Consider the following 20,909-nt stretch of genomic DNA (forward strand, 5'->3'; position numbering starts at 1 on the left):
CGTGGTGCTGACGTAAGAGAGAGCCTCACCCCTTCTTTGTCCCACAAGCCTCCTGTCTAAACTGGAAACATCAAACGTCACTTCCTAACACCAAGGAACTGACCTTCCAAGCTACATGGCTTGTCCTCAGACACCTTCTCCTGATGGCGGAGCTTTCCTACAGTATCTCTCCAGCAGGGGGCATCACTCCAATTGTTCCACATTCTTTATAACGAAATATTAATTTTCATAATATGCAGTTTTTCTGACACAGTAACCAAGCAATAATCTGCAAATTGCAGTACAAAAAATAAAATTGGTAACCTGTAAAACATTTTCTCATTAGTGATTCCCTAAAATTCTTTGAGCTTTTGTGGTAAGATCTAAAACAACACAAAAGAAAGAAACCCATTGATTTCAGACAATATTATACTGTAAACCTCTCTACTTTGGCCATCCTCTGAAAACAAAGAGAGAAGTTATAAGGACTTCAGTTACTGCTGTCAGAAAATACTGAGATTGACAAGGCATTGACCTCACCTTGGAAATTCCAAATGTATGGACAGGTCTTTACTCTATAAAGGTAGGGTGAATAAGACCAGTGAAGCACATAGGAAAATACTAACTGTTCAGCAAACAGGCACATTGCACCTCTCATTTTTTTCTCCACTTTCAAATAGCCAGGAATGTGTTCAGTTGTCAACACAAAAGTGAAAATGAAATAAAGTCATACAAATGCTGAAATCATAAAAATTAAAAGTGCAAATGTTGAGAATTGAATGTATATGTCCAAATATATTTATATAGACACATGCATATATATATATGTGTATATATATATATGTGTGTGTGTGTGTGTGTGTGTGTTTTAATATGTAGTTTCTGTTCTTATTTTTAATGGGTTTCAACAAGGAAGATAATTCAGAAAATCTGTCCTTTTTTTTTTAATGATACATGAACTACTGCACAGGTGATTAAAATAGATGTTGTAGAAAACTATTGGGTTTTAGCATCATTTTTTGTAAACTCCTTGAAAACATCAACAGATCATCTCCTGTAGCAGATATAACTGTGGGGATGACATATGTCTCATCATGGGGTTTTTTTAATTCTTCTGCAATGTCTCTGCATTTAGGAAGCTCTAAACTATTCATCATTATTTGGAATTTATAAGTATTAGGCATGGCAGCATCTATTAAAAGGTGGAACTGAAACTTTTATGGATGAATATTATTTCATGAAAATTGTGGGCAACAGTTTTCTCTCACAATATTCTGGTTCACTGTTTATTTGTTGAATTCTCATAAATATTGGGGGAGTCTATATTTATTGTGCAAGAATGTGTCAACTTTTATTTTATAAGTGAATCAATAAAAATGCTATTCTTAAGCAATTATATTTTCCAGACATGCACTGTCCATCATGAGGAACATCAATTTCTTGATGTAGAATTCTGAACATCTCATTATATTTCTTCAAGTTATTTGGTAGGCTTTATATTTCTCCATCTTGCAATAACATGTTACACATTTTCTATCATTCTCTCATATAGTCTGCACTTATCAGTAAGTTTGAAATAACTTATTGTGAGATTTTTAGAATTTCTGAATATCATAAATGCCTCTGATCAGTATCTAATTTCTGTCCTTAGCCAGTTGTTCCATAAAGGAGACAAGGATGATGATGCTGATGCCAAGAATACTATATTTCATATGGCTAGTAAATTGATCATTATGTGAATTCCTCTAATCTCATGCCCCCAAATTGAAAGCGATCCCTTTCCTCTCTAATTTCTTGTAACACTTTGCCCCAATCTCATTTTTGCTGTGCATATTATACCTTAGATTAATAATTATCTATTTGCCTCAGAATCTCCATTAGAATGTAAGCTCCTTGAGAGCAGTTTCTCTGTGTTACGTATTACGATCTGGTGAAAACCACTTTAACTGGCATGGTTTTAGTGTTCTTTCAGACTTTTGCAGGGACGGTCAATTATTATTACATGTCCTACTTTCTCACCTGCCATTCTTTACTTTTATCAGACAATTTAGGAAATGCTTTCACTTTATTTGTCCTATAGATAAAAGTATAGTCTCCCATTAGTATAATACAGGCTCTTTGTTTCAAATGATACTTGTTTGAGCCCTGAAAGTCTCTAAGCTTTTTATCAGAGCACAGCTTCCCTGCTGTGGTCAATAATACTAAGAATATATCATCTAGCCACTGTCCCCCTCCTTTATGAATATCAATACAATTTGCTAAAAGTCCTCCTTTGGGCAGTCACTTATCACTGGAATTCTCTCATTCTCCATTTATATTTATATCTATTAACATAATGCTTTCCATGTACTTCAATATTTTAAGAATCTTTGATTTCATCCATGTTTGGATTTCCCAGTATAGAAACTCCCTCCACTGGTGCTGAATAGCAACTAATTTGTGGTTTATATTTTTAGATGGTTTGGTGGGAGACTACAGACTGCCTCCCATTCACCTAGGTAGTACTGGCAAAATTTTTCAAATTTTGCCTCTGATAATTTAGTTGTAACACTATGTCACATTTGTCTAGTATTTTTAGTTTTTAAGTGCTTCAATAAATCATTTAATTTGATCAAAACAATCCAGTGAAATATATTGTTGTTATCATCATCATCATCATCATCATCATCATCATCATCATCATCATCATCATCATCATCATCATCATCATCATCATCATCATCATCATCATCATCATCATCGGCAGCAGTAGTAGTACTGTCTTACAAATGAGGATAATGAGGAACAAAGGGGTTAAGTGAAATATACATGGTCAAAAACCTCATAAGTGATTGAGGAGCAATCTGAAAACAGGCATTCTTGATTCTGAATTCCAATCTCTAATCAAACTATTCATATTGTCTCAGTCATTTAGGTAGTAATTGGCACCATCAGGGTTTGAATTAAACTCTTCTTAGTCCAGATTCACCCATCTTTCTACTACCTACAAAGGTCAGACCAGAATGTGTGGTACAACTTCAATATAAACTTTTTTGGGGAGCAGGAGCATGAACTTTTTCCAATATTCTATGGGGAATAAATCTATAAAGGAAAAGCAAGGAGCCTGTTAATAACAACAACAATAGGCTGGCAACAATAAAATGATTAGAGTAATTGCATAATTGAGATAGTGCATATGCTATGCATGCATGATCATTCTGCTTTTATGAATACAAAGTAAAGTTACAAGCACATGGAGAGTGTAATGGAGATAACTGATTTTGTTTAATGTAGTTCATTTACCTGTGATAAGGAGGAATGAAAACAAAGTAATTTTCCTAAATCTGAATGATTCAAATTGTTTATTACATCTCACATATCACCCATTTTACCACCTTTTGTCTACATAGAAATGTTCCATCAATTGAAAATAACTCTTGAACATCCCTCACATCTATTTTACTCACATGACCATGTCCCTATTTTAACCTCAATATCAATCCTTCACTTTTGTGAAAGTCATAGTCTCATAAATGATCTCCTTACTCCAATCTTTTCCTTCTTCAGTTCATCTTCCTCCTAGCTGCTGCTGCTGTTCATTTCAATGATATCCCATTAGGTCCATGTTTGACCCTGACATACATTTGGTCAAGAAACTTATGCGACTTACTATTTCTTAAAGGGAAATCATCACTTTCCTAAATAAATGTCCATGGGCGTGGGGGAGGATAAAACCTGTAAGGTACGTTTATCACTGTTTTAAAAAGATAAAGGGAAATGTGAATCCTGATTTTCTAGACCTTATAACTGGTGTTATTTGTAGGGAAGAAGTTACTGGCTGTCATTTGCCAGGTAAGTGACTGGGAATTTTTGTGTTGGACAGCAATATTCTCATGGTTATGCTATATGGCTACAAACCAAAGAACATTATGATAATATAAACATTGCGTTGTCTAAGAGAGAAATGAAGGGCGGGGTATATGCCTTCATTGTTATTTTTATTGTTCTTTTTGCTTTGGTAAAGTTATTTGATTTCACTAGCATGAAGCCCTCCACGTGAGGAAACTCATATATACAAAGACACATCTATATAAAACTATGTACATGAATGCACATATGTAGAAAAAGAAAGATATATCTATTTCTATCATCTATCCATCTCTATCTATCTATCTATCTATCTATCTATCTATCTATCTATCTATCTATCTATCTATCTATCTTTCTATCTATCTATCTATCTATCTACCTACCTACCCACCCACCATAGACAATGAAGAAATAGCATTAGTGATCTTAGATGCACCAAATATTACAGCACTTGAATTTTTAAAATAAAAGTTAAATGGATTAGAGTTTGATATGTATAGTAGTACTATAGTAGTAGGAGACTTTAATCGTCCCTTCTTGGAACTAAATAAATCTAACAAAAATAATAAGAAAGAAGTTGAGGAAGTACATAGAATTTTAGATAAACTAGATATGATGTATATCTGGAGAGAATTGAATGGAAATAGAAAGGAATAGAACTTTTTTCTCAGTGGTCCATGGTACCTTTACAAAAATTGACGATATATTGGAACATACAAATTTCATATTTAAAAGCAGAAAAGCAGTAATATTAAAGTATCCTTTTCAGATTAAAACTTCATTTAATAAGGCACCAAGGAAACACAGATTACAAACTAATTGGAGATTAAACAACTTATTCATAAAGAATGAGTGGGTTAAAGAACAAACCATAGGAAAAAAATCAATATCATTAAAGAGAATGACAATAATAAGACAAATATCAAAACCTATGAGATACAGAAAAAGTGTGATAAGAGTGAAATTTATATATCCAAATGCTTATATCATAAGAAATGAGACAGATTAGACTAACAAATTGAATATGTAATTAAAAAACTAGAAAAAGGGGGCGGCTAAGTGGCGCAGGGGATAAAGCACCGGACCTGGATTCAGGACTCCCTGAGTTCAAATCCAGCCTCAGACACTTGACACTTACTAGTAGTGTGACCCTGGGCAAGTCACTTAACTCCCATTGCTCTGCAAAAATACCAAAAACAAAACAAACAAAAAACAACAAAAAAACAAAAAACAAAAACCCAAAATACCCCCAAAACTAGAAAAAGAACAAATTAAACATCCCCAATTAAATACTAAATTGGACATCCTAAATATTAAAGGTGAGATTAATAAAATTGAGAGTAAGAAAAAATCATGTAAGAAATAAAACAAGGAGTTGGTTTTATGAAAAAAGAAATAAAATACGTAGTTAATCTGATTAAAAAAGGAGAGAAGAAAACCAAATCACTAGTATTAACGATGAAGAGTAAACCTATCCCCCAGTACTTAAAATGTGTTGAAACATAGTACACACTTAAGAATTTTTTTAACTGATTGACCTTATTTCAATTGATCATTATAACAATTCTGTGAATATTACAATTATAATCCCCATTTTATAAATGAGGAAAATAAGACTATGAAAGATTAAGTGATTTATCCAGTACCAAATACCTAGTGAATGCCATGCATTTAATTTTTTTTTTTTTTTTTTGCTGGGCAATTGGGGTTAAGTGACTTGCCCAAGGTCACACAGCTAAAGTGTCAAGTGTCTGAGGTCAGATTTGAACTCAAGTCCTCCTGAATCCAGGGCTGGCGCTCTATCCACTGCACCACCTAGCTGCCCCCATGCATTGAATTCTAACCTTGCTTTCTGACTTCAAGGCCCTTATACTACTGAAGTTACTTTATCATGACCAGGATGTCAATCCAACTTTATGCCGTCATTGACAGTTTGTCTATATCCACCAGTGTTATCAGTATCTCTTACACACAGAATCCACAAAGAACTAGTAGATTTAGTCACATTCAATGGACTAGTTGGACTGCCTTTCTTTTAAACTTGTTCATTTGATGTTGTGTTGAAATATGATGTATCATTGTATTTATATATGTGTGTGTGTATGCGTGTTTGCATGTGTATTTATATTTAACTTAGTCTAAGATTAGATCCATTTAGTTAATGTAGTTCTGAAACTGGTATCAATGAATGCATTTATATAGTGCCTAATATCTGCCAGTCCGCATGAGAAGAATTTTTTACAAATATTATCTCATTTGATCTGGATCCTAGGAGTCATCTTTTTCAGATAATTTAATTTTCTGATGAGAAACCTGAGGTCTGGAGAAGTTACATGATTTAAATTTAGTACACAATGAGAGTCTGTGTTTGAATTGACGTTATGAGTCTAAATCTGTGTTCTTATATGTATGTAGGTTGCTTCTCTAAAATAAAATATACTGCTTTCGTGGACAGGGTCTATTACAATTTGATCTTTGCATCCTTGGATCCTAACATAATTCCTTTGCACATATAAAGTGCTTAAATGCTTTATGTTCTTTAATTTCATTTGGTCAGGCCCTATAATTTTAGTGGTATAAGGCTCTTCAAGTAGCAATTCTTTCCATGATATTACCATCTCTCAACACAGGAAAAAAAATGCAACATGTGTCTTGGGGCTCCTGCTGATGGATATTCCAAATTTACCTCCCTCCTTGGTCAGACATCAACCTGCCTTTCAAGGTAACTATATATAGTTCCATATTAATACAACTCTCTTTGGAGACCGAAAGATTTATAGTTGGTATGAATGAATTTTGCAGAATCTCTTAGATTTGTCACCATCTCATCCTTTTATTCAACAAAAGTAACATGTGGATGAACAAATACAAAAACAACCCAAAATCATAGCAATGTTCATGCCTTAGAATGATGTCTTTCTTTGATGCCTGTCCCCTACTTCAAAACTTAAGTTTTCCTCAACCCAGGAACCAAGTTATAGTTATTAAGCCATAAAATAAATGTGGAAAAAGGAAAAGGATGACAAAGAAATTAGCCCGTTTATAAAATATCCTCCTTGCCTTGGAAAGAAAACATTTCCCCATAAGCAATCATTATGCTGCCATTTGGAATCTTGACATAATGAGTGGTGCTTCACAAGTCCCATCCAAAGCTGTATCCCATGTGGCAGAGAAAGCTTTGAAAATGTGTTGTCTTGTTTCTATTAGGGTGAAAATGTTGGACTTAATTGGGTATGTGTTACTTCTCAACTTCTTCAGGCCCTGTGGGACACTGTAGTTAGGAAGAAGGATGGAAATAGCTGAGGATCTGTGTCAGCTTTACTCCTGACTTCTAAGTGACCTTGAGCTAGATAATGCTGTTTGGAAAATAAAACTAATAATACTTACCTGACAGCAGCCCAAGATGATATTAAATACCACTGAGGCTATATCAGAGATATGCTTAGATTCAGTCACTAACTCATTTTTAGATCAAGGTGCACACCTTGAAGTATACCCCAATCAATCAGTATATTATAGGTGAAAATGATACATTTATTTCTGTCAAAATATAAATCATGCAATTTAAATGGTTTTTTAAAGCTTTCAAAGTATTTCACATTTAATTCAAGGCAGTGTGGTACACTAAAATTGCCATTGGACTTGTGGTTAGAAGTCCTGGACATGAAAGTAGGCCATGCTAATTATCAGATATATGCTGGTGGACAAGTCACTTAAAGTCTCTAAGCCTTAGTATCTTGAAAAATGGCAGAGTGGGTGAAATTATTACCCTGTTCATCTGAAATAGTGATTGTAAGCAAAATTCTATGTTAACCAAGGCAGGAGAAGTGGTGACTGAATTCGAGTACTATTAATGGAGTCAAAGGCCCTTAATTATAATACTCCTACAACTCAGTTGCTACCTATGTGACCTTGGACAAATTATTTAACCTACACGGGCCTCAGTTTCTTCATTTGTAGAATGAAAAAGCTGGACAAGATGATCTCTGAGGTACCTTCAAGTTTTACGTATTGTTTTAGGACATCCTCACTTGTGGATTTGAAGTTATCCTCAATCTGTGAATCCCTTTGTGTGGATTTGAAGTTATCCTTAATCTGTGAATCCCTTTGCGTTCTTTCCATTCCAATCAAACAGTTCTGCTAACTGTTCTGCATACATGGCAATTCATCTTCTCCTTCAAAGCATTTCCATAGGTGGCTCCTGAATGTCTGGAATATAGTCCTTCCTCATCATTATCTAATTGAATCCCTAGCTGCATTTAAAGCCCATATCAGGGCTCACCTATACATTAACTCTTTCAAGCTCACTTCAGATGAAAGTGCCTTTTTTTCTTGAAATTAGTTTTATTCTTTTTATTTATATACAGGATGTACCCAAAGCCTTAAGGCAATTTAAGATATTAAAGCTAAATATGCATCCAGTGTAAATTCAAGTGTATATGAGTATATGAATATATATGTGTGTGTATATATATATAAGTACACATATATAATTAGTATATATATTTATTTTATACAATGATAATTATTAACATTTATGTGACACTTTAAGGCTTGAAAAGTGTTCTATATCATATCTTTCGAATCTCACAGCACCATGAAATAGGTATTATTATTAATCCTTATTTTATAGATGAGGAAACTGAAGTTAAGAAAGGTTAAGTGATTTGCTCAGGATCACAAAGCTATTAGGTGTTAGAGGAAGAATTTGAACTTCTCTCTAATCCCAAGTAAAAAGGTCTATCCCCTATGCCACTTGATATTTTTTTCCTGTACAAAATAATATACTTCTGGGCTGAATTGGTTTGAATTATAAGTTGTTTCAAAAAATTTAGCTCAATTTATTTCATGTGATATGTACATATACAGGCATACATGGGCACACATATGCATACATGAATTGTGTATCCATGTACATGTGTACACACATATGTATGCGCACATACATATTGGGGTTATGTGACTTGTCCAAGGTCACACACATTTAGTAAGTGTCTGTCTGAGGATGGATTTGAAATCAACTCTTCCTGACACCAGGGCTGGTCTTTTATCCACTGTACCACCTAGATGCTTCCCATGCATTAAATATTAATACAAAACAAAAATTTTTAATTAAATTGAATTAATTAGGGAGTTTACAACCCCAAAACCAAGACAAACACACACACACAAACACGCACATACACACTTGCAGATAGTAAACTGTAGGGGCCAAATTTAATATGGGAAGTGTTAATTGGGTGGCTTGCCATAATATTGGGGTTCAGAAAATAATGAGGGACCTCCAGGTCCAAAGTTTCCTCTCTTCCAAACTGCCTTTTTTAGTTATTTCTCCCAGGCTAATAAGAAAGGAGATTAACAGCCTCTTTTCCATAAACAAATCAGGTTTTATTAATAGGAATAAAATATATAATAAAGGTGAAGTTAATAAAGCCAGGGACAAGGGAATAGGGGAAGAGAAAAATGGATAAGCTCCCTGGCTCTAGCAAAGGCTGATTCAATCCCCAAACTTGCTTCCAGCTCAACTAATTCAAAGAGCTGGACTTGTTTCTATTAACTTACTACCCGGGGTCCGTAGTGTCTGTGGGAGTCAGCAGCACAGCCCCTCTCCAGTCAGCTCTGGGAAGCTCACCAACCTGAAAGAACACTCACAGTCTCAGTGTTCTCTTTTCTACCTTTTCTCTCCCTCCCCCAAAAGGGAGGTCCTTCAAGCTAGATGGCTGAGAGAGTGATGTCAGCAGTATACATCACCCAGGCAGGCCAGGTGTGGCCTATATCTAATCATCCCAAGTAGGTACTTAGTTGGTTTCTCAAACAAGACTACATCAATCAGGTAGGACCCCTGGGCATCTGCCAAATTCCATTATTTTATCACAGAACCTAAAGTCATAAGTGATTAAAAGTTTGCATACAAAAAGTGATTAAAAGTTTGAGATTTAAACTCATGGCTTCCTGACTTCAATCTATGTGGACTATTTGACTTATTATGATGCCTAGAATATCTCTAAGATCTGTTTCCACCCTCAGTCTTTATAAAGACATTGGCCATTAGCAAAGGACAAGAGAGAATGAGATTCAACCTGGTTTCACCCTTTAGTTGTGTGAAAATTTGAGCAAGACATTTCATTTCTCTGAGACCCAATTTCTCTTCCATTAGTGACTAAATTGGTATACATGATAAAACCATTTCAATCTCTAAATCTTAAATTATCTCTAAATTTACCTCTAAGTCACAAGTATAGCCATAGAAAAATGGGTAAAAAAATTCCCAGTTTCTGTGCATACAATGTTAGACAAACTCTTTCTTTGTTTTGTTTTTTTTTAAATGGAATCAAAACTTGACACAATGAAGAGCAGAATTTGAATTGCCATTTCAAGGAAGATATTGGAAGAACTGAATTGTTATATAATTATGACATCAACTTGCCTCCCCAAAGTCACTTCTAGGATCAGAGTCCTTTGAAACTGTATGGTCACTGAATTCTATGAAGTTAGAAAAAAAAATTCATAGTTAATAACATCAGGTAAAGAGTAAGAAATGCATAATTGCAAAGTTAATAATCAACAAATGGTCACTCCACTTCCATTGTAGCATATCAGGTCTTCAGTTTGTCTTGCCAATTGCTTTGTGATCAGACAAGACTATAAATTGCCAATATTTCAGTCTCTAAGTTCCTTCATTGAAAATTTAGGGTGAAATGAATTTGGATTGTAAACTTTCCTCATTTCTACCCCTAAGGTTATATTCACCAAAAGTAATCTTGGAAACTGGGGCACAGGTTGTGGTAGTAGAGTAAAGAGACTACCTTGTATTGGGCTTTCATTTGTGTTGTGAATATAATTTTTAAAAGTTTTCAATAACAATAGCTTTCAAAATTTGAGGATGATTCCACAATTTATGTAAGACTCTTTTGAAAAAAAATCAGAAAATCTCTGTGGTTATCTAAGAATTCAGGACAAGTTAAAGGAATGTGAGTTTAAGTGAGAGTGACAGCTATTTTCAATTAAATTATATAGCTCTAATAATGGAAAAACTGTTAAATCTCAAACTGCTACCAAATAACTTTATGAATTATAGAAGATGAAAGAGGATAAAATAATACAGGAACACATAAAAATGATTGTTTCTTATCTTCTGTTCTTTGGCAGAAATAGAGACCATATGCACATTATAATATTTAATGAGTTACTCAGGACTACCACAATCCAGGCTCCAGTCTTTCACAAAGCTGTTTATCTTATTAGAAATCTTAACTCCTGGGGCAGCCAGGTGGTGAATTGGACAGAGAACTAGCCTTGGATTCAGGAGGACCTGAATTCAAATCTGGACTCAGACATTTGACACTTACTAGCTGTGTGACTCTGGGCAAGTCACTTAACCCTCAATGTCCCGCTGAAAGAAAGAAAGAAAAAAAGAAAGAAAGAAAGAAAGAAAGAAAGAAAGAAAGAAAGAAAGAAAGAAAGGAAGGAAGGAAGGAAGGAAGGAAGGAAGGAAGGAAGGAAGGAAGGAAGGAAGGAAGGAAGGAAGGAAGGAAGGAAGGAAGGAAGGAAGGAAGGAAGGAAGGAAGGAAGGAAGGAAGGAAGAGGAAGAAAGGAAGAAAGGAAGAAGAAAGAAGGAAGAAGGAAGAAGGAAGAAGGAAGAAGGAAGAAGGAAGAAAGAAATCTTAACTCCTGTTGATCATCTGTAAGACTCAGATGTAGCACACCAGTGATATGTAGAATCATTGAAATTTAAGGTATGCAACTTAGCTAGCAGGTTTCAATTGGTTATCAAGACAAAGCTCTAAATGAAAAAAAAAAATAGAACGTTTTCTGTATTGTATTTTGGAAGACAGAAAGGGTTTAGAACGGGAAAGACTTCCAAGTATGGAAAAGGAAATCAGAGAGATAAAGTTATGTGTCCAAGGTCACAACAGTTGGAAGAGCAGTGACTAAAAGCAGGTTCTCTGATTGTAGCGTTCTATCCTGTTTTAGGCTACCTCAAGCAAAGGCATTTAACCTGGAGCCCATGAACTTAAAAAATGTACTTCAATATAAATGGTTTCCTTTACAATCATATGTGTTTTATTTGATGCACTTGTAAAAATCATTATGAGAAGGGGACCATAGGATTTAACAGACTCCCTAATGCATCAGTGACACCCCAAACCAAAATAAAAAACAAAATATTTTTTAAGTCACTAGTATAATCCCATCTTAAATATAGTTTGTGAAAAATGTCGTATTCCTCCTCCCACTAGTCTGCGTCACTTCCTCCCCGCCAAAGAAAAGACTCCTGGTCTTGCCCTCAAAGACCTTCGCTTCATGGGCAGAACTCTTCTACAGTAAGTCTCCAGCAGGTGGCGTCATTCCAATCGTTACACATCACCTAACTACTAAGTGGCTGAGGCAAGATTTGAACCATGTTCCTTCTTATTGTCAGTCTAGCACACTATTTACATTATCAAATGTCTTATTTCCCAAGTCTCTTCTAATATTCAGTAATTCTAGGTTAACACTTCCAACTAAGGATGATTCAGAATCAGGCATCAAAAGGTCACTGTCCATTTGAAATCCATTTCTTCATAAGAAATCTTTACATACCCACTAGGCTTTCTAATTTCTGTTCTCATGTTAGAATAAGAAAAATGATAGAGCAATAGCCAAGAATACAAAGACAAGAAACAGAAATATATACAAACAAAAGCCATTCCCCAATAGATAAATATTAAAAGGATGTAAACGAATAACCCTGAAGAATCACACAGTAACAAAAAATTATATTAAACAATGCTGCAGCTACTAGTGTTATGACAAAAGCAAATCAATACAAATGCAACTTTTTATTTCATACATAGGAATAGGCAAATCAGGAGGAGTTGTGTAAAGATAGTCACATTAATATATTCTTCTTAAAGATATATGTTGTTCAACATATGTTGATCAACTGTGATAGATTTGACTCTTCCAAGCAATAAAATGGTCCAAGATAGTTTCAAAGGATTCATTATGGAAAATGCTTTCCAAATCCAGAAAAAAAGAACTGTGGAATATGGATGCAGATTGAGCCATACTATTTATACTTCTTTTGTTTTTCTTTTTTGAAGTTTTCCCCTTTTCTTGTGATTCTTCTTTCATAGCATGAGTAATGCAGAAATATGTTTAATGTGATTGTACATATATAACCTATATCAGATTGATTGCTGTCTTGGGGAACGTGGAGGGAGGGAGAAAAATTTGGAACTAGAAATCTTATAGAAACAAATGTTGAAGACTAACTCTACATATAACAAGAAAATAATGAAATACTTTTATGAAAAAAAGATCTATGTTGTTCCACCCTCATCCAGAAATTAATTAGTAAGGATGTTTAGAAAGTGTTTAATGTGCTCATACCCTTTGGACCAACATATCCTACTCCTATGATCATGATTCAAGAAGAAGAACAATACAATGGAATATAGTGCCTTACTTTTTGTGTTTGATTTCCTTGGGCTGTATGCTTAGCATTAGGAACAGGATCTCTGGTCCAAAAGTTATGAACATTTCAGTAAATTCTCTACAACATTACAAATTGATTTCCAAAATGGTATCTGCCTAAATCTACACCTACAGATATTTATAGCTATATCATTTTTCTCTATTTGTATCTATTATCTATATCTATTACTTGTTGTTCAGTCATTTCAGTCATGTCTGACTCTTTGTGCCCCCATTTTGGGGCTTTCTTTTGTGACATTTAAAATTTAATGTGTGGTCACCTTATTCCTATCCCAAGTGTAGGGAAAATTAGCTAGGGTTACTTATAAATTAGAAGCTTTAGCACCAGTTTGGGGAATTAAGCATTTATTAAAGCATACCAGGTATTAGTAAAAGAGAAAACCTGGGTAAGAAATGTTAGAAAAAGGCCTATCCAGCCTAGAGTTCTAGCCTCTCTTGGTTCTCCTTCAAGTCCTCCACTAGCAGCCTGTTCAAGAGCCCAAGTGCCAGTCATAGCTTCCTCTGAGTCCAGAGGAGAGGTGATCCACATACACTGCTTCAAGCTAATTGGCTAGCATCACCCAAATCCGTTGGTTCACTGGACCTGAGGGTGGTCTTGTGTTGAGGTCAGAGTCCACAGCTTCTGAGAATATATCCTCTTGAGAGCCAGGCAGGTGTGTTTTGGGTTTTTTTTATTGAGGCAATTGGGATTAAGTGACTTGCCCAGGGTCACACAGCTAGTCAGTGTTAAGTGTCTGAGGTCGGATTTGAACTCAGGTACTCCTGAATCCAGGGCCGGTGCTCCATCCACTGCACCACCTAGCTGCCCCAGGGGTGTGGTTTTAATCAAGTCAACTTCTAGTGAGTCTATCAGCAGAGTCAGTCAATCTAATCACTCCAATCAATCCAAATCAGTCCCCTCAAGCTGGGGCCTTTGGGCATTCATTTGCAAAGCCCATTATTTTCTCACACTTGGCAACATATATCTATACCTATACTTGTGTAATTTATATCTGTATCTATGTATGCTATTAAATATTACACTACTAACTTACACGGTCCTTTGATACAATTAAACACTAACATATGCAGATTGAATTATAAGGAATCAAATTGGGAGCTCTGATATTAATAATAGCATTTATATAGAACTTTAATATTTTCAAAGGGCTTTACACATGTTATCTTATGTGATCCTCAAAACAATTCTGGGGGATGAGTATTATTACTATTCTCATTTACAACTGAGGAAACTGAGACATTTTTGTTTAAGTGACTTTCTGAGAATTACACATCAAGTCAGTAACTGGGACAGGATTTGAACTCATGTTCTTCCTGACCCCTATTCCAATCCTCTAGCCAATGTAAGACCTAACTTCCTAAACAAACAAGCAAAAAACAACAACACAGAAAGCTATCTGTTCTCTTATCAACCTCAAAATAACCATTTCTATTAAATTAGTAGTCAACAAAAAGGTACAGATTGGCAAAGCAGTATTAACTTGTCCTAATATAGTCTCATGCAATTATATCTAAGCTGTGAATTTTCATCTTATTGTTTTATATTCATGTACTGCTAATAAGATCAAGCCACACATATCTATACTTCATTTTCCATGATTTCTTTCTCTGATCTTATGAGTTTCAAATTTAAAATATAGGTTTATTCATCTCACACACGGCAAATTGGCAAAGATGGCAATAGGTGGGAATTCATATGAGATCATGGATATAGAAGTCTATAAATCTCTTGGTAATAGTGAGAAAATGATATCTAAGTATGATTCAAAGGCAGTAAGATTGATGATTTCAACAGGTTATATGTATTTTAGGTTGCTAGAAAGGATAAGCTTAAATGCCATCTGCCCAATCCCCAATTTCTAGATGAGAAATCTGAGGCCCAGGAAGAATTGATGGCTTTCCTAAGGCTATATAGGTAGGAAGTAGCAGGAAAAAAACATTTGAGGTTGGATAGTCTCCTGACTGTAATGTTAGCATTCCCTGTGCTGTACAACAATGCTTTGGTGTTAGAAGGGTTGCTAAAGACAGAAACTTGGATGTGTAATAATGGAAACAGAAGAGGGATTGGAGTCACAGGACCTGAATATAGAACTTGGTTGTGCCCATAGACAGCTAGCTGTATTTCCTCTCTGGATATCAGATTTCTATTCTTGAAAATGAAGGAGCTAGAACATAGTGGAATATCCCAGGCATCTCTTTGGTCTTGGGAGGTGTAAAATTTTTATCAATGATTTGGATAAAGGCATAGAAGATATGCATGTATACTTAGCTCCTCTCCACTTTGATTGGAGGGCTAGAGAATAGCTAAACAAACTCCTGCTAATGGCTTCCTGAATAGAGGACAGAAATGGGCTTTTTTGGTGCACTCTACTTTATCTGCAGCTCTCACTGGTTTCAACTTTCCAGCATAAGATGCCAGTTGGGAACCCCGATGTAGCCCCCACCTATACCTTCTTGTCTCCTTTTGCATTTCTCCTTCACATTAGATTTTAAGCTCTTTGATGATTGGAACCATCTTTTTATTGATTGTATTTTCAGCACTTAGCACAGTGCCCAGCATATGGTAGGTGATTCATAAATGTTTATTCATAAACATTTACGCTAAGAAGGGTAACTAAAATCTGTGTGATCGTTACAAGTTTGAATACTATGCTGAATTGGATAAGATGAAATTTGCCATTGATAAATGTATGTTTTTACTCTGTGGTTAAAAAAAAAGTGAACAAAAACAAATAAAACAACAACAACAAAAACTTCACAAGTACAAGAAGGGAGAGATATGGTTAGACAGCCATTTTTCTGAAAAAAAAAAAATCAAGAGATTTCCCTGGACTTCAATCTCAGTATGTCAGCAGTGTTGTATAGAACCTTCCCCCCCAAACAGATACACACACACACACACACACACACACACACAGATATACACACAAGCTTGAGCTATATTAATAGAGGCCATACTTCCAGGCATAAGGTGGTGGGCCCACTATGCTCTGATAGCATCTGTAATTTTGATGTCCCTAATGATGATTCCAGCAAGCAGCACATTGGAGAATAGCTAGAGGACTTCAAGAGAGATAATCAAGGTCTTTGCATCCATCACATATTGTTTGTTGTTATCCTTTGTACTCAAAGAGGACCCAAATGACATCAGTACCTTAGAGTCAAGTTACAGTGCTTTCAACTGTGGTGGACCAGACTAATAAAAGCTCAGAATGATCTACCATAGGTCGGGCATGAATGGTCCCTATAACCATTTGGGGTAGATTCTCTAAATTTGCATATCTGACATTTCTTTTGAGCTACTTCAGTTCTGCTTTGCTCATACAGCACAGCATCTTCTCTGATGAGGGCATGCCATGATGGACAGTCCTGTACCAGTGTCTCCAATGTTGCCCAATCAATTCCAAAGAGCACATATAAGGATTAGTTCAAGGAATTATGGAAATTTATCTTTAAGATAAGATTTACTTGCTTTTTTATTTGTCAACTCTATAAGTCTGCTACCAATAATGACAAGCATACAATCTAATTATGGTTGAAAAGCAGTACAACTGATGATTTCAGGATGTTAGATTTCTTTTAATTTGCTAGAGTATAAAACTATTCATTTATATTTGAGAACATTGGTTAATTAGCTGTACATTCAGTTCAAATATATTGATATCTTCTAATCTGATACAATTCAGGAGGAATTTAGAAATATTATAAACTTAAGAAGAGAAAAAAATGTGAGTCTTATCAATTATTTCCAAATCAGCTCCTAATTAGCACTCATCACATTGTTTTCATTATCATTATTCTTAGTATTGTAGTTATCTAATAATAGTGACTAACATTTTAGAGTTCCTTAAGGTTTGCTGAGTGCTTTCCATATTATTTCATTTCATTCTCACTCAATTATTATTTTCATTTTACAAATATCATATTAATAGGTGATCTCTTAAGAAGCACAAACACAAAAATGTACCCAAAAGCACACACACACAGACACACACACATATTCAGAGCATGTAAGTAAAATCTTAAACTTTATGAATTATAAATATGAAATATGAAATATATTGGGATTTCTTGAACGTCTACATATAGACAAGGTTCTAGCTTCTGTTTCATTGGTGAATCTTCAGAAGCTTGTTGAGAAGTCAGATTTCTAGGGTGTAGCTAGGTGGCATAGTGGATAAAGCACTGGCCCTGGAGTCAGGGGGACATGTATTTAAATCAGGCCTCAGATACTTGAAATTTACTAGCTGTGTGATCTTGGGCAAGTCACTTTACTTTCATTGCCCCTGCAAAGAGAGACAGAGACAGAGACACACACAGAGAGGGAAAGAGACACACAGACAGAGAGAGAGGGAGAGGAAGAGAGAGAAAGAGAGAGAGAGAGAGAGAGAGAGAGAGAGAGAGAGAGAGAGAGAGAAAGAGAGACAGAGAGGGAGAGGGAAAGACAGAGACAGAGACAGAGACAGAGACAGAGACACAGAGAGAGAGAGTGAGCAGATTCCTTGATCTTGTGCCAGAGAAGATTAGGGAGATAAAAAACAAGTCCAGATCAAGCCTCACATTCTCCTACCCTCTTCTTCACCCACATTGATTGTGCCATTTGGTGGATTAGAATTCTGATGCATAGAACTTCCATATGAGTTCTGAGATAGGGTAGGTGCTTAGAGAGATGGACAGGTTCAGAGTTCTACAATTACCCCAGTCCTCAGGTCCAGCAGGCAACTGCACACACCAAGGGAGGTGTGGGGACCAATTTTTAATTGGGGAGTGTTAGCTAAGTGGGCTCGCTGCAATGTTGGGTCAAGGAAGGAGACCCGCAGCCTCCCTCAAAACAGAACAGGATTTATTTTAACAAGGACGAACTTAAAAACACATACACACACACAAACAGGATCAGTAGGATCAAGGGAAAGGAAATAAAATGGGGAAAGGGAAATTATACAACCTGTGAAAATACCATCGCCCAGGAATCAGTTACCTTCCAGCTTCTACCTAGAATGCCCAATTCTCCTCCCCCAATCCCAGAAAACCCCATCCCGCCCCAGCCAATGGGATGGCCACTCTGACAGTCACATGACTGCCCTCACTAGGCTTCCAATCATTATAATTTTGCCAGGCCCAGGTAGGCATCAGCGAGTGGTGATGACATGAGGTGCCAGCGCCATGGCAATGGCTACAACCAGTGGGTGGAGCACCATGCGGTTTGCGGAGCCCCAGGCCAGTGCGTGCTGAGGCATAAAAACCTCAATTAACAATTCTTTCTTTCTTTTTTTTTTTACATAATTACCACGTGTTTATTAGTGATGTGTTTGTCTTACATAAGGTGACCTGGGGCAACCCCAAACCTTGTGATTCAACAGAGCCTATGAGCAAAACCCTTTTAGGAAGTGTCCATTGTCTGCACTTTTACATCCAGCACTTCAATTTCCAGGGAAGTGACTTTCTCAGTAAGAATAGCAGTTGTCCCTTTCTCACACTTATACCTGCCAAACCTGCTTCCCTTCTTGTTGGGAATATCAAATGGACAGAGGAAATCCAACTTGGACTTGCTAATACATATATCTATGTTGCTCCCAGATCCCAAGTCATTGAAGATCCCAGCTGAGATGGCCTCACTTACTAGCTTCTTGGCTTCTTCCTCCTCCATGTCTGGTTTAAATTTATCTTCAAATACAGCCATTGCCGCCAAAGAACCAGAACCCATGGTGACATAAGGCAATTTATCAGTTGATCCATGAGGATAGATGCTGTAAAGGTGAGGTCCAGTAACATCTATTCCTCCTAAAACCAAGGCTGCACCAATGTAACCTTGATACCTAAAAAGCATCTTTTTAAGCATCCGATTAGCATTAGCTGTAACAACTCTGGGTAGACATCCCGTAGAAAGGGAATGAAGCTCCAAGTTGGAAGAGATCAGCTGAGTTGTCATGTCAGTGTCTGCTGCAGTCCCAGCACCACAGCAATAGATATTAGGAGATATGAAATGTATTTTTGAACAGTTCTTGTCAGCAACAACCATTCCTTCTGTTGCTCTTGTATCTGCCCCAAGAACTATGCCATCCTTGTATACCACTCCAGCAATGGTTGTGCCTGTCTTCCGAGCTGTTGGAAGCTTATAGCCCTTTTTGCCAAACTCAGCTTCAATGATGGCATTTCTGCAGCAGTTATTGAAAGAGAAACCGCCAACCGAAGCCTGGCATATGGAGACGGCCGCCATCTTTCCTTGGGGAGCACTTCTGGGGCCCAACACTTATTTCTTTACAGAGGGCTACCTCATGAGTACTCCCAGAAGGGAAAACAGTACATCCATCCTACCAGGAGCTGGGAGTTACCCTTTTGCCAAATAAGTTCTCTAAACTTCAGCCCTTTTTTCTCCTAGGCTCCATATCTATTTGTTGGTGAGTGAGTATATTGTTGGACTTTCATCCCAGTCATATCTTCTTCAATTTCCCTCTGTGATAGCTAATTAATGTTAATTAGAAATTCATATTTTGGAGATATCATCTATTAAATGATATTGGGGAAACATGTGAAATGGATGTTCATGAATTACATTGCAATTTTTATTTTTGCAAATATTGCATTACAAAAGCCTCCAACCTCTGAGGATTACTCTAGAATCCTTAGGGCTTCATAGTTCACTTTTCTCTGGGAAATGGTAGTTTGGGGAAAGAGTACTACACTACAATACAGTACAGACACTACAAAAGCATATTTCAGAGTAAATATGATTTAATTCTATAAGTTATGTATTTAAAAAAAGTACTAACTAGGTTACCACTGTTAGGTTATATTAATATAATGTTTTAAATATTACAAAAAGCTTTCCTGTGAAAACTTGTGAGGTTAGTAGGGTGATTATTATTGCCCTTATTATACACATTAGGCAACTGAGTCACATAGAGATAAAGAAATTGTCCTATATCCTCCTGACTGTGTGTCAGGATGATGACTTTATCCTTTTTATTTCTCAATCAACATTTGGTGTTTTTTTTTTTTGTTGTTGTTGTTGTTTGTTTCCTTCTCCACTACAGCATCCTGAAATATTGCAGCATAGAAAACTGTAGGGAATCTCCTTTAATGAGTAAATAAGGGTAGCTTGTAATTAATGTTTCACTTGTCTGGATACGTTATTTTAAAATATTTCTGTTATAAGCAGGAGAGTCATTCTGCCTGTATTTTTATATGTATTTATATTGAAAAATCTAGACCAGGTTTGTGACAAAGCACCCTGAATTTTAAATAAATAAATTCTGAATGAATGAGCTTCATTTGTAATGGTCTGAGTGATATGACCCAGAATCAGCTTTCAAAGTGGACAAAATTTATATTTTACACACTGGCCTAGTATGAGGAAATTACCAACATTTTAAATAATTATAATAATTTGATTCAATAAATTTGTAGTATACATTTACAGTTTTCATGACACTGTGGTGGGATCAATAATATTAACAGCAAGAAACAGTTTGTGATCTCAGAGAATATATATTTTACTTGCTAACATGTGCAACTTGGATGTGGGAGATAATTTCTTGGTTTGCTCTCTGTTGGCAAGTTTATTCCCTTACATTTGGATAATCTGATACTCCAGGAAAGAG

At 35.9% G+C, this 20,909-nt stretch overlaps 1 protein-coding gene across 1 annotated transcript; it reads right to left on the reverse strand.

Moving 5' to 3' along the window:
- Positions 1-18,574: 18,574 nt before the first annotated feature.
- On the reverse strand, positions 18,575-19,525 carry LOC122742009 (proteasome subunit beta type-7-like). Its single transcript, XM_043985962.1, has one exon. The coding sequence runs from the start codon at positions 19,523-19,525 to the stop codon at positions 18,689-18,691; it is 837 nt and encodes a 278-aa protein (XP_043841897.1). The 3' UTR covers positions 18,575-18,688.
- Positions 19,526-20,909: the final 1,384 nt, after the last annotated feature.

This window comes from Dromiciops gliroides, chromosome 2 (genome assembly GCF_019393635.1).
Source record: "Dromiciops gliroides isolate mDroGli1 chromosome 2, mDroGli1.pri, whole genome shotgun sequence".
Lineage (NCBI taxonomy): Eukaryota > Metazoa > Chordata > Mammalia > Microbiotheria > Microbiotheriidae > Dromiciops > Dromiciops gliroides.